Source organism: Canis lupus, chromosome 14 (assembly GCF_048164855.1).
Source record: "Canis lupus baileyi chromosome 14, mCanLup2.hap1, whole genome shotgun sequence".
NCBI lineage: Eukaryota > Metazoa > Chordata > Mammalia > Carnivora > Canidae > Canis > Canis lupus.
In genome coordinates, this window is record NC_132851.1 from 19536927 (window position 1) to 19556244 (window position 19318).

A 19318-nucleotide genomic window follows, 5' to 3' on the forward strand; every position below is an offset into this window, starting at 1 on the left:
AAGAAGCCCAGAGTCCCCTGAACAAATATGGCAAATTAACTACTGGTTAAGTATTTTGCTGGGTTCTACTTTACAAATAGAAAGTCATTTCCACCTGTGGGGTTTGGCTTCCCTGGGCTTGGATATGGGTCTGCTGCTTGGAAATCGGTGAGACAGCCCCAGCGTCATCCGCTGACGACTTCCTGACATCCTCATGGATGCTATTTAACATAAACAATGAGACATCCTTCAAAACCCAAAAGCATTTTATTTTTATGATTTTATTTACTTAGAACAGGAGAGAGAGAATGCTAGCGGGCAGAGGGGCAGAGGGAGAGAGAGAATCTCAGGCAGACTCTGAGCACAGAGCCCATCTCGGGGCTTGATCTCACAACCTTGAGATCATGGCCTGAGCTGAAATCAAGAGCCGGATGCTTAACTGACTGAGCCACCCAGGAGCCCCCAAAAGCATTTTAATCAACACTCTGTGCAATGTTGATCATATAAATATATTGACACTGATACTCAATCTCACTGGGAGAATAAAGAATAAGAAGCCACTTATCTTTAAACAAATGTTTTTGCTTCCTCTCTGACTTCACAAAATCCTCAATTAGAAAGAAAAGGGGAAAATGTATAGGTTGACAACCTGCCCAACATACTTGGAAAGGAAAAAAGGTAATTCCTCAAAGTCCATACAGGGCAGGCTGATTAAAACCAAGCCTTCCTCCATCTCCTTTAAGAAAACAAAACTTTGGTGTTTGCCCTGAACCTTTCAGTGCTAGCTACTCTGAGGAGTGCTGTTGATGGAGCAGCCTCGTTGCTATTTCTGCAGTCTGTGCAAACAGAGCCTGATGGAATGATGCATCAGTGATTCTGTTCTTGCTTTCCTGATGGGCCCTGGGGGTGCTTCTGAGTGATTGTGCCTTGCTTCCTGCAGCTCCGATGGGACTGAGCTCCCTTCCTCCTTAAACTCAGCACGGGGAGGTTGTCTCTACAGGGGAGGTGGCTTGGAGCCCTGTCTCATTCTGGGCTCTTCCACTATATATGTGTGTGTGTGTGGGGGGGGGGGGGGGTTCTTTTCATTGAGGTATAACTGACATATAACACTTTAGCTTCAGGTGTGCAAAGTAAGGATTTGATATTTGCATACATCGCCAGCTGAGCCCTACCACAAGTCTCCTTACCATCTGTCACCATACAAAGTTAGAAAAAAATTTTTTTTCATGTAGCTTATTGTTTCATCTGGGTATGATGTGAATAGCCGAATAGCCTAGCCAGCTAGACACAGATAAAGTGGTGTTTTTGAATAAAAGAATGTGCTACCCAGGAGGCATAACCAGTATTTTAATTTGCTGCTTGTGTTCGATAGACTGTGAGCTCCTCAAGGGCAAGGACCGTGTCTCATTTGTCTTTGTATTCTTGGTGACTAACACACATTCATTTGTCCATTCATTTATTCAACAAATATTTACTGAGAGCTGGAGGTACAAGATGGGAAAGGCAGAGTCTTCAACAAAGAACTAGACATTTCTTTTGCCCCATAGGCTGGAATGCCATGGAATGAAAATACTTTCTAATATATTACAAGATACAAATACACACTCAAAATAAATAATAGAAAAGTGGAGCTATCTTACTCATAGACTCATCGAATGTCAAAGATGAATGGGATTTGCTTGTAAAGATAAAGAAGCCAACACAAAGGAAGAGCTGACCAAACCTTGATCTTGTGCTCTTTTCATCTTAAGCAAGGTGGTCCATGGAAGGTAAATTTCTCCTTCAAGTAGAAATTTCCATTTTTCTCTGTATCCCTCCTCCCTTCCAAACATAACTTTTCATATATTTCTATATATATCTTTAATATTTTAATTTTCAAAAGTTCACATAACTGAAGGGTCTCCAGACCACGGTTTAAATCAAGATTAGAAATCCAGATTCATACAGGAACCAGGATGTAAAATAATTTAAGTGAAGCCAGGGGAAAGAATGGAGGTCAGAATAGAGCAAACTAAAAACTCAAGCTCTTGTTCAGTTACTGACTCCAAATTTATGGCTTAAAGCAATTACTTTATTTAGCATATGCTTTCATGGGTCAGGAGTTCATGAAGGGCTCAGCTGGGTGATTCATCTCTTATCCACGTGCTGTCCCCTCATGGAAATGGAGGATCTTTTTCCAAGGTGGTTCCCTTAATCATGTGTCTGGCACTTTGATGCTCCTTGACCTTCTGTCTTTGTTCATATGGTGTCTCTTCTTCTAGAGCTTCTTCAAGTGACTTGGGCTTTTGGCAGCATGATGGTCTCTGGGTAGTTGCACTTGATATATGATGGCTCATTTCCCTGGATTGGTATCTAATGAAACAGGAAGTAAATGTTGCCAGTTTCTTAAAGCCTAGGTCCAAAACCTGACTTACGATTACTTCTGCATGTATTACTGGTTCAAGCAGTCACTAAGACTTCCCAGATTCAAGGGAAGGATTCTGGGAGGATTCTGGGAGGATACCCAGACTACACAACTCAATAGGAAGAGTGTTAAAGAATTTATGACCATCTATAATGTGGCATAGTCTGTTTCAGACAGTAGCTATCAAGATACCAGGTTGTTGCATTGTGGGACTATAGCTCACAATGAGATAGTAGGAATATTTGAAAGATGGAAATTTAAATTTAAAAATGTTTAATATTTTGATATTTTAAGAAAGAATTTGAGAGAGAGAGAGAGAGAGAGAGAGAGAGAGAAAACAAGTGGGGGAGGGGCAGAGGGAGAAGAAGAAGGAGAAGCAGACTATCTGATGAGCAGGAAGCCTGATGTGGGGCTCGATTCCAGGATCATGACCTGATTCAGAGGCAGATGCTTAACTGACTGAGCCACTCAGGCATTCCCACAAACTCCTGACTTTTAAGTGCTGTCAACAGACTCAAATTTTCTGAAAAACTGTGTCAGGCACGCACATTTGCAGACACCGCCCAGGCCCACTAGCATGTCCCCTTTCCTTCCAGCAATAAACCAAATTCTTATAAAGAAGATCTAAGAAAGTACTGACACGCATTTGGAAATATTTTGCCTACACCTGAAAATGAAGATCTTAAGAGCTTTTTTTACTATCTTTGACAATAGATTTTTATTGAAAACACACCAGTGGGGAAGTGAGGGATCTTTCTATATAATTATCATGACCCACAAGGGAAAATTCAATGTCTCCTATTCTGAGAATTCCCTTCTCCGTTTCTATCTTAGCCAAATCACACTTTGATGAAAAGTACAGTGACTTTCATTTCTTGAATTTGAGAACTAAAAATACAAGATGATAGAGGTACTGACTTAATGCCCCAAAGGAAAGAAAACCAAAGAGGGCCCCTGAAACTAAATAAGAAGTCACCAATAGAAAGAGTACAAACTCTACATTAGTACTTAAACTTTAATGACTGGGGCACCTGGGGGGCTCAGTGGTTGAGCATCTGCCTTTGGCTCAGGTCATGATCCTGGGATCCCGGATCGAGTTCCATGTGAGTCTTCCTGCAGGGAGCCTACTTCTCCCTCTGCCTAGGTCTCTGCCTCTTTCTGTGTCTCTCATGAATAAATAGATTTAAAAAACAACAGCACTTAGTGATCAAAGCACCTTCTGACTCAAAAGAACCAAGTAATGTCACAAGACTTTGCATTTTGAATCAATACTTGAGATGACTCTGATGTAGGTGGTCTGAGAACCTTATCACTGGTACTCAACTACAGGGGTAAATTTTGAGAGAGCAAAACTGGGCACAGCTACAGTATGAATCATGCCTCATTTTGTGAGTTGGTGCTAAGCTACAGTAATGATGGAGCCAAGAGAAGGATGCATACAGTGGGCCCCACTTCTCTCAGTCTCAAAAATGTATTGGGGGTAGGAGAAATAGGGTTTATGGCTCTGATCTGCATAGCTAACTGAACTCAGGGAAGTCATTTCCCCTGCTATGGCCTCAGTTTCTTCCTCTATAAGATGAGGATGGTTGGCCTGGGTTCCAACAGTAGCAAGTACAACTACCCATATTCTGTGCTCAAGGGTTGCCCTGTTGTTGGGAGAGGTCATGGAGTCCTGAAAACCAGACCTGGGAAATCAAAGGCTCAATGCCTTGCCCCCCCCCAACTCCAGTGCTCCACTCTGTCCTTGGAATGTATATTCTGCCCACTATCTCCAGTGGGAACTATTCCAAGGACTGAGTCTTAACAGAGTAAGGTGCTGTTGAGACCATTTGGATGAACATGTGACTGAACCCCATTAGGGCCTTTACATAAGCTTTAAGAATCTGGTGGGTGGGTGGGTAGATCCACTCTCCTTGCAGGTGCTCAACACAAGCCTTGTGTTTAAGTTCTCCTGCTTACTGACACTGCCACCTATCAATCTGGATGGGACTGCCTCTTTCTTTGATCTTCCTTTGTCTTCCCACCATGTGGAAGGGCCAATTTGCAAACTGAGCACCATGTTCTCTGATGAGCCCTGGCCTAGCCTCCCAGGCCTTCTTTTCCAGCCACTTCCAAAAGACTGGAACTAACATAGGGGTCGAAACCCACTTCGTGGCTGTGGTGGAGGTTCTCTGTAGTTTATTCTGATTGTGTGGCATCTTACAATCTTGGAGGGAAAGTCAGGCAATAAGAGGTCATGAAAGGTAGTTTTTGAAGGTGGGAAAATAGTTTTAGGGCAGGAGCTATCTGGAAGTGGAAATGTGGGATCTTTGAAGGGTAGGAGTGCCAATCTGCCATCCAGTCTTAGGCTTGTCTTGGTTATCTTGGTGATGGAAGTCTTGGTATACTTGCCTCCACCAAATCCCAGTGACTACATCCCAGGACAAGCATCAGGAGGAGCAGGATTGGGATTAGGGTGAGCAACATCATGGGTCTGAACATACGTGAACCTGGGAGTGAGTGTCTCTTTACATTTGGCACCAGGCACCTTGCCTGCCTCAACCTGGCCCCACCCCCCACCCCAGCCCTGGGGAGGGGGATTATAACAATGGAGTTGTGGGCTTGCTTCGAAGTTCTCCTCTCCACCACAGACCCATTGAGCAGAGTTGGAGTGGGTTGTGTAGATCAGAAAGTGCAGATGAATCAGGCCAGATGAGGCCAGGAATTTCACAGATCTGATTTTCTGAAGGGCATTTGATAATAAGGGCAGAGGCTTCAGATTTATGTTGGCTTAGCTGTACAACTCTCTCAAGTTACTAAAGCTCTTTAAGTCTCAGTTTTCCAATCTGCAAAATGGAAATAAGCTTGCTTCAAGCTTCTTGGCAGAGATGCTGTGAAGATAGGATATGTATATGGGGCACCTGGCATGTAGCATTCAAGAATTTCATGGAAATTCTTTCTTTCTTTCCAGCCTCCATTTTGCCTTGAGTGAATGTCAGGAAGTGAAGCAAGCTAGCCACAGCAAACTTCATGCCAAAAATGGATGCAGAAATCCACATCCTTGCGCAGAGGAAGTCCGGCAGGTCTTTACATGCATTGTTGGCTTTCTGACTCATAAATGCTTTCTCTTTTAAATCCACCCATTCTGCTCAAGTTGGACCTAGTGAAGGAAGGTTGACAGTACAATGGTAGGATCTTGCTCACCAGGAAAAGTCTCCTGGTGCTGCTCTGAGGCCAAAGTTCTAGGGAAAAGGGAAATGACAAACCTTGTGTCACAGGCTTCCCTAGTAAGAATTATAGCTACCATTCATTTAAGCAATTAGTATGGCATTGGCCCAGTGCTAGGCACTTATGAACCTTAAAGTCAGTCTTTCCGGTATGATAAAGAAGCAGATATGACTATTTTTATTTGTGTGATTTGAATTAAAAACAAATTTTGTACAACCAAAACCTAGGAGTAACGTGGCTACCAAGGCTGAAATTATTGCAGCTGTCATATGTCACCAACTTTAAACATTTTTATGCTTATAATTTTAAGAAGCTTAAGTTTAAATTGATTTTATTATAGGTTTATAAATGTTTATACTAATAAATACTAGCAATAGTATCATTTTTAATATTGGAATTTTTCATTAGATTTTGTTTAAAGACAGGTGGTTCTGTTGCTTAAAAACACAAATAAATAAAGATTAAAAACTAAAAAAAATATGGGGAAATAGAGGCTAATATGGCTCATAAGCTGTAGCAGTGAATAGAAGCCAGACCTCCTGAGTTCTTTTTTTTTTTTTTTTTTTAATGTTTATTTACTTATGATAGTCACACACACAGAGAGAGAGAGAGGCAGAGACACAGGTAGAGGGAGAAGCAGGCTCCATGCACCGGGAGCCCGACGTGGGATTTGATCCCGGTCTCCAGGATCGCGCCCTGGGCCAAAGGCAGGCGCTAAACCACTGCGCCACCCAGGGATCCCCCTTCTCCTGAGTTCTTACCTGCTACTTAGAAATGAACATTTGTCACTCTGGAAATGCAAAAAACACAAGAGGAATTCATTGTTCCCAGAGAGTTTTGAGATGCAGAGAAGAATCAGGATCAGCATATGAAAAAGAACAGTATGGCACACCATGTGGCAGCCCAACAACACTGTGAGTTCCTTGGGGGGTGGGGGTTCTGTTTCAAATACCCCTGTTTTCTAGACCAATGGGTGGTCCCTTAGGAGGAGCTCAATCACTGTATGTTAGATGTATAGGCAAAATAAGTGCTGAGGTGTGTGCTACAGACACAGAGATTGGTGGAGATTCAAGGTCCAGGGGTGTCCATGAAGGTACAAGGGAGAAGGTCAGCTTCATGGAAAACAGTGGGACCTGGGATAGGATTTAGACAGGTTGAAAAGAGCAAAGGTGACAGAAGAAACCCACAAATGATGACATAAAGCAGCACAAACATGGGGTATTGAGACAGAGGATGAAGTGCTTAGAGACTTATCTGTGTGCTAATCGGCTTGGCAAAGAGCCAGCCAAGTAATACCTGGCAGGGCTCTGGTGTAAGACGGGCCATTATCTCTGGAAACAGGTCCACAAGGGTTGGCAGAACAAGGTCAAAGGAAACACAGGGCAGGCTGGTCTAGACATACAACACAGGAAAGTGTACTGGAGCAGGCTGGGTTGCAGGAAGCGTGGTTCCCCACCCATGGTAGAGGATGTGCAAATATAACTTTTGGCAGCTGTGAAAAGCATAAGAGGAGGGCAAGTCAGCCATGAAGAATGCGGAGGAGGAGGATACCATGAAAGGTCTTGGAGGAACACATGCTGGGGCCAATCACCCTCTCCAGTTGGATTTTCATGCACCATAGCAGCCTACCTGCTCTCAGGAGACCCGTGGTGCATCTGTTTATTCTGTAAAATGAACTCAGGGAAATCATATTCACTAAGGGTAAGTCATGATCCATGGGGTTCAAAAAGCCATGAAGTCCTTTTAGTAGGGTTGTATAGATATAAAAAAAATCTCCTATACACATATGTAATTTTATAGAATTTAATACATTTTCACATAAATGCTAATATAATTTTGTATAAATTTATACAAGTAATTTTATCCTGGGCTAAAGAGCTAAGTCTAAAAATGGAAGAATCTAACAGATGGCTCTATCCCGAGGCTATTGGTTCCATCCTTACCCTTCCCACCCAATTGTTCCAAAAGAATGATGAAATTGTATCAGTCAGTTCTGCTCTGTCAGTATATATTTAATCCATGTGTTCTAGCCAGGAAGAAAATCGTTACTTGGTAATGACCTCCATGTGGGCCTGAGGAACCCTGAGATTTTTTCACCAAGAATCCCAGAGTGGTGGTGTGGGACAATCTCTGCCTCTGACTCGTGGGACTAAACAGTTCATCACTGCCCACACCGTATGCTCTAGAACCCCTGTGGCCGTGGGATGTTAAAAAGCACTTGTGAGGAAGAGGATATTCTGGTTGTGACAGGAGGTCCCTAAGAACATCCCCAGGGTTGGTGATTTGCTAGGAGAACCCACAGGACTCAGCAAATACTCGTACTCACAGCTAGGATTTATTATAGCGAAAGGATGCAGAGCAAGAGCAGCAAAGAGAAAGACGCACAGAGCGAAGTCTGGAGGAGAGCAGGCACAGGCTTCCAAGAGTCCCTCCCGGGAGAATCACACAGGATACATTTAATTCCTCCAGCAATGAGTTGTGACAGCATTGTGTGAAATGCTGTCTACCAGGGAAGCTCATTAGAGACTCACTGCCCAGGATTTTTATTGGAGGCTGTTTCACATGGGCATCCTCTGCCTAGCATGTACCCAAACTCCAGACTCCCAGAAGGACAACAGGTGTTCAGCAGAAATGACTGTTTGTACAGCCAGTTTAGGCACATGGGCCATTCTGATCAGGGAGTGCTGGGAGTCCTCCTGAAATCCAAATTTCCAAACACCAGCAAGAGTCAGCCTTGCAAGGAGGACCTTCTACGAAAAGAGTCTTGGGCCTGCTTCAAGAACCTTTTCCTACATGGTGGTCTAGTAAGTCCAGTGTATCCTGTATGCCACGGCCATCTTTTGAAAATAAATAATGAACATTAGTATATTAAAGGATCTGAGAAGTATTGCAGTATTAAAGACTTCTTTTAAATCAACATTTCTCCAACCTTTTTGATCAATATACTCCCCTCCCCCCTTTTTTTAAACAGAAAACTTATTACATTCTCTGAACACTAGTTTTCTAGGAATACAGTTTGGGAAATCCTGGCCTAACTGTATAGACTTGCATTTACTTTTCGAAATGCTTTTACCTTTTATTAAACACACAAATAATGAGAGCTAGCTCATAAATTGCTCTCACTGCGTGTTAGCAGCTTTTTAGGTTATAACTCATTTGACCAAAAAAGAGGCTGGACGAGATTGCCTGTAAGCCTGGAGAAGCAGCACAGGAGGGATTGCTGCTGTGCCTGTTTCTTGGCTTTGCCAGTTATTGGCTGTATGAACACTTTCTTAACCTTGGTGTGTCTCAGTTTCCTCACCTGCAAAGGGAGAAGAGTGCTTCACACACAGGAAGAATTCCAAATGTGCTTGCTGATTTTTTTTTTTTAATAAATGAAGCTCTTTACAGCTTGAGAAGGTTCGATCCTTTGCTCTATGCCATGAATCACATGGCAAGCACAACAACAGACTCAAGGGGCTTCAGAAATGACAGGATGGGATGGTCAGGTGAGGGTGGCCTGGGCGGGGGGGGGACCCAGGATAGTCCCAGGTAGAGCTTGCTTCCATTTCTAGGAAGCCTCAACACCCAGGCCAGTCAAAACCAGGGCCACTCCAGGGAGTAAATGCAGAATGTCACAGGCCAAGAGGCACTGTGAATTTTCTGGGAGTCTAGGACTGAGGCCAGCAACAGAAATGATATGCTTTTGACTGTAAATAGAGCAAGACTCTAAACAAACTTCCATTAAACCTGGCAATTTTATCCGCATGCTTGAAGAAAGGCACCTCGCAAGAAAATCCCCTCTGATTCAAATCTCATACAGATCTACATGGTAGAAAAAAAGAAAAGGGAAAGATGCCAAATTGAAAAATGACAAACTGCCACCAGGAAAAAGCCAGTTTTTAATATGCCTTAACACTGTTTCTTTATCCCTTCTCATGCTATCTCCAGTTAAGGAATGTTCTATGTAACTAAAAAATCCTTCACTGAGATATATGAAGAGTCAACAGTGCCATCCTGGAAAATGAAGGACAGTTATATATATTCTACAGTGTGCAGGTACAAGTGGGTGTAAAAAAATCAAGGGGGTGGGAAGAGGAAGACCCCTCAGTGTGCTACAGGGTGCTAAATGAATGAAGCACTTCACTTGAATGAAGAATTTCTTAAGGGCTTGGTGAAGAAATTATCTCCTTGAGACAATCCTAGGCTTGTCATGGCCATAATTGTTCTCACAGATGATTCCTTATGGTCATTTTCCATTTTCATCTCTGTTTTGAAGTCAGGATCTAGAATATTCCATATAGTTTCATAGTGCCATGCCTCTCTATCCCAAACTGACACTGAGCTGGGTACTTGGCACATGTAAATAGATGCTCAATAGATGGATAAACAAAGGCCTTTACTCACAGATCCTTCCACTTTAAATGTCCAACGTTTGCCTCCCTACCTGGCAACATCTGATACGTCAAAGCCTGTTTCCTCTCTGAGTCCTGCCTGATTCCCATAGATGGTACCAATTCTTGCAGTACATAGTACTTTGTGGATAGTAATATGAGCTACCATTGTGGGAGCCCTTACTGTCACTGCTCCAGGACCTTTACACAAATCGACTCTTGTACTCCACATATCACCCACAAAGAAGGTCTTTTTATCTCCCTTCATTTTTACAGGTGCAGGACAGTGAAGATCGGAGGAAAAAAGAACTTGCCCATGGTTCCATAGCTAGGAAATGGCAGATGTCTCCTGTCTAGATGTCTCAATCATAGTATTTATGTCTTATCATGGTGCTAGCCTGGGAGCTATCCAGGATGGGGCAGGGGTGTTTCTTACACAATTCCTCAAATAATCAACAGAATAGACTGAATAACCCATGACAATCCAACTCAAACACTGAAAAAATAAAACCAAGGATCTCACAGACTGATCTGGCTTGAGTTCCAGCCTCTCCAAACCCTAACATTGTGACCTTGACCATATTCTTTTAGTCTTTCTGAGTATCAGTTTCCCCTCCATAAAATGGCAATTACAGAACCTACTTCATGGTATTTGTTGTAAGAATTAAAGGAGTTCAAGAACATGAAGTGCATACTCAAGTGCCTAGCACAAAGTTTATCTAATAGTAACGCTCATTGACAGGTTTGTTTGATAACCATACTGCCTAAGATTTGCCTGAGGCTTAGTGGAGTGTTCTACAAATGTCTATCAGATGAACTAATGCTTATCTGTCTCAGTTTGGGGACCCAATGCAGTAGGATGCACACGGAACAGCTAATTGTATTTTGGTTGCCTTAAAAGTGATATTTTTTTCTTTCCAGGATGCAAGCTTCATAAAATATGCGTGGGTTGCTGTCTAGACACAGCATAGTAGATTCTTAAGAAGCGGCCATCTTCACACGGCAAACCTGCCTGCCTCCTGTGGGCTAGTTTTACTTTCCTGGTGTTGTTGCTAGTTCTGATACTTTACTTCACTTCCTTTGATCATATCCCATCATCTCCCTGACATCACTCTGTAACCATTCCTTACGTTGAAAACACAAAACTGCTCTTTCTTGCTATGTAGGAAAGAAGTCTTGCAAACTCCCTTTTTCCACAGCCCCATCTATAGGAGCCATACACTGCTTCTTCTAAATATTAATGCCAAAATGTTAATCCAGAAAATTTAGATCTATGTCATTAAGTACAATGAAAGCGTTAAGTACATAATTGCTGAGATCAATACCCTTCAGGGTGCGTGACTGCCTCACCATGGCCACAGGGGCTGTCTCTGGGCAGCATCACACCCTGGTGCTGGCTGTTGTTGACCGCATCAAAGCTGGGCCAATCAGAGTTCCTGTCCGGGGATTATGGACGTGAGATGAGAAGGGGCAGAAAATAACTGGGAGCAGAAAGATGAGAAATTGAGAGAGCACTTGAGGGCATTATGAGCTCTCTAGCCATAGTCCGCAAACTCGAGAGGGGTAAGAAATCGCCCACCATTCTGTCACTTAAGTCACAGAGATAATGTGTTATAAAGAATGAAGTGGAGAAAGAGAGCAGTCTGTTGTCTAGATTCTTCCTGGCTTTCATAGTTCTACTTCTTTCTGAGGTGCTGCTGCCTCTGCTCTAAAGTCCCGTCAAGGACTTCTGTCTGGGAATTAAGAATACCCCACCAAGCCCCATCATTTGGCTGAAGCCACTTCTAGATTTCTGTTCCTTGCAATCACAAGAATCTCAATTTAGCCAACGCAAAAACTATGATTACAATTAGGGTTATCAACAATAATCCTTACAAGCATTTAATACCGTGCACATTTACTAACTGCTTATTATTATTAATATCTGCTACAAGCAAGTGCTAGAATAATGCTACGGAAGCAGCCATCCAAGAACTAATAATTGGGTAGCAGCTGGAGGTTAAAAAGCAAGCCGCGGAGAGGGAACGGATTTACGGAAATGATAACCAGTATGAGAAGTCATCAAATCACTGGCGACGATTCTGCTTACAAGAGTCCATCAAGGTTGGATGATTGTAGATCAGTGAGACAGTGGAGGAAAATGTTTTTCTATATCAGGAAGAATGAAACAATGAAACAGATGGATTGCTGTTTTTAAGATGAAAATTACAAGAGCACAAAAAACTGGCTATGCTTAGGTGGTTCCGAAAAAAAGCATGGCCACCGTCACCATGGTTCCTAAGAAATATGCTTCAATCTTAAAGATGTCAATAAAGCATTACTCGACTGTCAATTTTATAATGGAAGTGCCACCAAAGATTCATATTTAACAAAGCTGAACATAATAGTAATGAGGAAAGGTGGTTGATGGGGATCTGATTTAACTAACCATGTGTGATTGAGGAAATGAATGAATAAAAAGATCAATGGGAAATCAGGCCACTCTCTAGGACCTAAGGGTTTCTCGTTGGAATATTTTAGAAGAAGAACACTTAATTCCTGCAGAAAAGGGTACACAATGAAGCTTAAGCTAACTGAATGACTGATGAAATGGAACTTAGTCACATACCTCTCTCTACTGAGTACAGCCCCACAGATCTACCCTGCAGATAGATCAAGAACAACAGAAACATTGTTTTAGATTAGAAATAGACAGTAATCACATTGCTTGAGAAAATCTGGAAAGCCCAGGAGGATGCAAAGGAGAAGTAAAAATGACAGCCTTAAACCACCACCACGCAGATACCACTGTTAAAATGTGGGTGCATTTCTTTCCAGTTTTCTTTCTTTTCCCCCGTGAGTGTGAATAATATGCACTTGTATTTTACTGCAGAGGCACTATCTAAAAATAACATTTGGGGGTGGGGCAGGCGCCTGACTGGCTCAGGTGGTAAAACATGACTTTTGAGCCCAGGGTTGTGAGTTCGAGTCCCATGTTGGATTACTTAAAATACAAATAAATAAATCAAATAACATTTGGATCTTCCAGTATATGCTCTGTTCATATTCTTTTCATTTATTATCTAGTGAAGATTTTTTCTTGCCATCGTATGTAATTTCGAGGTTGCACACTTCTTTCAATTGTACAATTTTTTCATAATTTAATCAACATATTAGATATTTATATGGTTTCCATTTTACTATCAGCTATTGACTAAATGTTTGTGTCTTCCCAAAATTCATATGCTGAAGCCCTAATCCCCAGTGGGATGGTGTTAGGGGGAGGGAACCTTTGGGAGGTAATTAGGTTATGAGGGTGGAGCCCTCAGGAATGAGCTTAGAGTCCTGATGTCTTTCTGTGTCTACCATGTGAGGACACAGCAAAGAAGTAATCATCTACAAACCAAGAAGAGAGTCCTCACCAGAAGCTGAATCAGCTGGCACTTTGATCTTAGACTTCCCAGCACCCAGAACTATAAGAAATTTCTGTTGTTTAGATGCCCCCAGTCTATGGTGTTTTTGTTTTAGCAGCCCTAACGAAGACACTACTATTTCAACATAAAAAAAAAGAGAGAGAGAGCTATTTATTCACACTCCCTTTCCCCACTTGCTTTTTCCCCACAATCCATTGTCATCTATCCATCTGTGCCATGGGAGGCTGACCCCTGAGGACTGTATTATCTCCGATCCCCTGGCCCCTAGTCTCTGGCTGTGTTTAACTAGTGAGAGGCACCAGTGGGAGGCGGAAGGCAGGAGGTTTGACTGTTCTCTCCCTCCTTCCCTGCTCGACCTGGGGCTGGGGGCACAGACTGCACCTCTCCACAGGGTTGTCTGGTCAGCTGACGCCTCTTCCGTGCCTCCAGCTCTCTGTCCCCTCTGGCTTCTGCTCTTGCTAGTCCCTAGGAGACTCAACCCTTGTAGTTTAACCTCGGTTACATCAATACTTCCTTGAACTATCTTTAGATTGCTATCTCACAGGTATGGAAAATTTCACTGACCAGCTTGTATCCTACATGGCATAACTCTGTGGAGATCACTTATTTCTGAGAAGTATAGCAAAATCAACACTATGTGACCCGTTCCAAATATTGGGAGGCTTAGCACGGGCAAAATAATCATTCAAAACTTGCAAAATAGAGGAATGGTCCAGATTCTAGAAACATCTTTCCTGGCATTTTCAGCAAGTCTTTCTCATCAAATTTCTTTCAGTTCTCCTGCCTGTGTAATGTTCACAAACCACATGCTTTCCCCTTCCTCGCAGCCTTTGCTCAGACTGTTAGCCTAGATGGAGAGTCTTTCACATTCCTCCCTACTTCTAAGCTCTGTCTGAAGCCCTATTTCCTTCCTGAATTTGTGGAGCCCACAACCATCTCTCCTTAGAATTGCTGAAGCTGTGACACTCAACATGTTAGTTGGGAGTCATCACAAATGGCTACTTCAATCTAAGTCAATTAAAATTAAATTGTAAAGCCAGTTCCTAAGTCACACTACCCACTTTCAAGTACTCAATAGCCACATGTGGCTGATGGCTATTGGACTGAATAGTGGAGATCTAGACCTTTTCCATTTCAGAACGTTCTATTGGATGGCATTTTTCTAGAGCACCTAATTATATATGATTCCAAAAAGTATTACATCATAAATCTCTGGTACTGTTTTCTAGCCACAGAGTCAAGAATATAAGGAATAACAAGGAAGAGTTTGCCTTCTTCATTCTGAGTCCTAGTAATGCCAGAAACATAGGAAATATTGAGTAGATACAGTTGCTGATTTGGGTAATGACCGTGACTATTGCTCAGTAGAACATTAAAACACAGGAAGCAATAATTGAAGCAATGGTAACTTGTAGGTAGTGGTAGTAGGGATTCGTCTAGTCTCACAAAAACACAGGCATCCTAGACAACGTCCTCTTTATGCAGTCACAGAGAACCTATCCACAATATTAGGGATGATTCTTCAACAAGCTACATAGTCTGATCAAATGGAGTCATCAAAAGGACCCAAATACACAGCTATATATAGAAGCTTCTATACCATCTTCTAGACTTGTTCACAGACAATGAATAACTGTCTTTAGACATTTGAATAACTGTCTTTAGATACTCACATTTGTGACTGTGATTCTGGTTGACAAACCGGCCTCTGTCAAAAGTAATTTAATGGAAGTGATAAAGCTATATATCCTATACAACACCCTCTCTCTCATTTCTCTGCCTTGAGATGATTGCAGAATTTTAACAAAAATTCAGTGTTTGACTTATTGGAATAGTCTTATGAAATACATTATTTCAGCCTTATGCTAATCTCCGGCAAGAATGTCCTCTTAGATATTGATCCACTTCCCATCTATCGTTTATTCAGATCTGTGCTAATAATCACTTCACAAAAATCTCTTTTAATCCACATAGCAACTCTGAGCTAGGTATTTCTGTTCTGATTTTACAGTGGAGAAAACTTGCTTTCAAAAAGGATTATGTCATTTGCCTGAAGTTAAATAGATAGTGAGAGACAGAGCTGGGGTAACAACTTAGATTTTCTACTACAAAGGCCATGCTTTGGGTTGCTCTATCAGAGTTCACCTGGACATCAGCAGAGGTAATGCTGCGAATGAGGAACCCGAGCCCAGGCCAGGGCATGGTAGCATGTCACAACACCATTTTGTGATGGCTCTCCTTGGGACAGCTTTTATGTCCTCCCAAGGCCTTTTCTCATGTTGATTTGCAGAAACCATCAGAAGACACTCAGGATATATACAAAAGCTGATGGCAGCTTAGCGAAGGAAGCACACACAGGGCACTGGGAACTTACCAGAATAGCTCTCTTATTTGACATTACACAAGACCTGTTGTGAATATAGGTCAGGAAGGCTTAGTGGCCAAGCAACTGCATTACCCCCATGGCATCTTTGACACGTATTTGGACAATTCCTCAATTTACTGTTCAGTACAGATTCCTTATTAGACTTTCATCCCCAGACATCTAACTGCTTTCTTCAATGTTTCAAAGGACTGTGAACATAACATGCTGCAAACTGACCTCATCAATCCTGTCCAACCTCTGCCTCACGCTCCCCCTTCCAGGCCCCTCCTGAGCACAGACTGCTCCACCCACCCTGCAGCAGCTCAGACCAGGAATCCTGACTCACTTTGGTTCTCTCCTGGCCACATCTAATCCATCATCACACCCTACAGATCTTACTGGCAGACAGATCTGTCCCTGTTTGGTTCAGTGGCCACCACCTTAGTTCTGACCATCACCTGTTCTCACCTGGATTTCTGAACCTCCTTGGTTCCATGTCTGCCCTGTCTAGTCCATTTTCCAAGTAGCTGCCAACATGATCTTTTCAAACACAAATACGATCTCATTGCTTCTCTGCTTAAAATCTGCTAATAGCATCTCACTGCACTTCTGGAGACCCTAGTTCCAAACCCTTAATGTGACTTTGAGGTCCTATGGATCTGTCCCTTGCTATTTCCAGGCCACACGGCTCTCTTTGGAGCCCTGGGGTCCCACCTGAGGGATTTGTTCAGTTCTTAGATAATACTAAACTCTTCTGTACATCAGAGCTTAGCACATACTTTCCCACTGCCTGCTTGCTCTTCCCCTGCTCTCACCTGTGAACCCTCATTTCTTCTTGTAACCATTAAATGTCAGTTATCCCCCAGTCTAACTTACGGCCTCTCCTTGAGTCTCATATTTTTCCTTCCCTGTCCTTACCACAATTTTGTGGGGGACACACACACACACACACACACACACACACACCCCTACTTCATTTCCTGTGGGTAGAACTCTAGAAAAGTATATGCTAACTGAACAATTCTGCAGGGAACAGTACAATGTAGCTCCTATAGAGTTACCTGACATGAGACAATGGTGATAACTCTCCTCAACCTCATGAAATGTATTCACAGGGTGACAGTAGCATACCTACCTGATGTCTAGGACCATGTACTTTGGAGAAAATCAGGACTCAAATTCTCACTTCACCACTTCTCAGACTGGGTGACCTGGTTCAAGAGTCGCTTCAATTCTCTGTGCATCAGTTTTTTTATTCGAATAGGGACATTAGCAGCTCCTATGTCACAGGGTGTTGTAAGGATAAAATCAGAGTGCAAACAGAGTGTTTAGGGCATTGCTGACATGTAATCAGCACACAAGTGACAGTGATCACTGCTCTTGTTCACCCTGGCCTCATGTGGGACTAAGTATCCTGGGTCCCAGAACCAATTCTGGTAAGATGTGGGCAAAGTCTAAATTTTTGGAATAATCATTGGCCCAAAAGCCCCTTGAGGGCTGGGGCTGTCTGGGGTCTAGTACAATAGCTAGCAGAGAATAAATGTTCAATAAATGTGTATGCAAATACTCCATAAGCTGCCCTTAGAGGGCCTGGGAGGAGCCGTCATCCTACGCTGGAGACACCCATTACCTTTTTCTCTGCACTTGGGCAGTGTGGTTTCGGCCAGAGTCAACATGTTCAATATCCCCTTCTCAAGGGACAAAGAAGTCAATTCTTTTTCAACCTTTCCTTTTTAAGCCCAGGGCTTGAATAGGATAGGTTCCCTGGAGTCTAAGTAATATTTATTTCAATTATCTTTACTGTCACCGTACTTACAAGCGACCAGAAGCTATTTTAAGGATGAAGAAAGTCAAGTACTGGCAGTTCCTAACCCTGGTGCTGGGCTAACCCAGGAGACCAGCTGCCTCCCAGTACAACTGTTTCTCCCTGCAGAAACTGCTGAGCCATCATAATTTTGGCTTTTATTATGACGTGGAGAAGAAAACACAAGGGTGACTTATTTAAAGATTAAAATTGTGCCTACTTAATGGAGTAACTCTTTAAGCTGTTGGAAACTCAGCTTTCAAGCCCTTTGAACTCAGTTTTGCCTCCAGATTATTTAAGCCAACAGACAACCAAACTCCACCACAGATGGAGTTAAAAACCTGCTTGTATCACAGGAGGGATAATAGCAATGTGTATATGAGGGACCCAGTTTTTTCATTTTACTTCATTTTTAAAAGATTTATTTAACGAGAGAGAGAGAGAGAGAGAGAAAACGAACATGTGAGTAGAGGGAGGAGCAGAGGTAGAGAGAGAATCTCAAGCATCTCCCCACTAAGTGCAGAGCCCCATGTGGGGCTTGATCTCACAACCCTGAGACCATGACCTGAGATGAAATCAAGAGTCAAAGACTTAACCGACTGAGCCACTCAGGTGCCAGGACTGTTTTTTTAGCACAATACCTCAGAGCTGCTCTGTGTACCCACAGGGATTTTGCCCCAGGGTGAGTAATGAAGGAGTTCATACCTGTGTCTGTGTGATCACCAGAAAGTCTAAACCAAAGTTTCCTCATGCCAGGTGGACATCAGCGCCCATTTCTACCCTGTCAATTAGGTAGAGAACTGCTTTAACCGTCCTTGTTTTTTCCTGAAAAGAGTTCAAGGTAACATTTACACCCTTCAGGATGTGTTCTGGAAAAGTGGAGTAGGCAGCCTTATTAGCACCAGCGTGTCAACCTTCTGGAAATGGAACATAATTTGCTCATGCCAAAAAGACTTTGGCAGCTAGCCCATTTGTCACTTTCAAGGATTACATTGTTAATCACTGAGTCCCAATACCTAGCCTGACACACGGTAGGTACTCAAAAGTCATTGAATGGGTGAATATGTATGTTAACATGCTATTACAATGTTAGATACATAGACTGTAGTCAACGATCCTTTAAAAAACATGAAGGGAAAGATTAGGTATTCAAACCTTACAACCCCAATTGGTATTTTGAAACGGCAAATAAAAACACACAGATGGTTCAAGTACAACCTTTGATACGGGTGCATGTGTGTGCACAGATATCCTCAAATATGTCCCCCCACATGCACCTAGATAACATCTACACAAGCAAACCACCATTCACACATTTGTTAATCGTGGCTTTGCTTATATAGTGCTTCTACTCAGAGGAGTAAACATTTGTGAGTCTTTTAAACTGCTGAAAGAGACATTTTTCAGTTCATTGTGTGAACAAATGTGATGAGCCCAAGTCCCTACTAAGAAATTCAAGCCTGGAGAACTGGATAAATAAATATAAATGAATTCATTTGACTGAGTGACATTTTCATTTAATTAAAGCAGAAAATCAGCTCTAAAACAAATGATTATCCCTGACAAAGAAGCAGAAACTGGTCCTTAATTAATAAATTTCTAATAGTTCTTTTGCGGGCTGAGCAGTCTGTAGTGGAGAAGTACACTGGGGAGAAAAGAGAGGATAGTAGAGAGGGAGAACCCAGAACATAATGCATGTTTAAACTTTTAGAAACAGAAAGAAAATTAGAAACCACTTATTTATGCTTGAATACATGTCAAATCCTGCTAGAC

At 42.4% G+C, this 19318-nt stretch overlaps 1 protein-coding gene across 8 annotated transcripts in view; it reads right to left on the reverse strand.

The window, feature by feature from the left end:
* SAMD12 (sterile alpha motif domain containing 12) overlaps nucleotides 1–19318 on the reverse strand; it is a 377750-nt gene that overhangs the window by 132966 nt on the left and 225466 nt on the right. For 2 of the 8 annotated variants that reach the window (XR_012006739.1, XM_072774309.1), the window contains one exon: nucleotides 1056–2331. The exons of the other annotated variants lie outside the window; for them this stretch is intronic. Coding sequence is in view for 1 of the 2 variants with exons in the window: in XM_072774309.1 (XP_072630410.1) it covers nucleotides 2312–2331 (20 nt within the window). In the remaining variant the exon portion in view is untranslated. Of the gene's footprint in view, nucleotides 1–1055; nucleotides 2332–19318 lie in introns of those variants that run through there. 8 annotated transcript variants of the gene reach the window in all.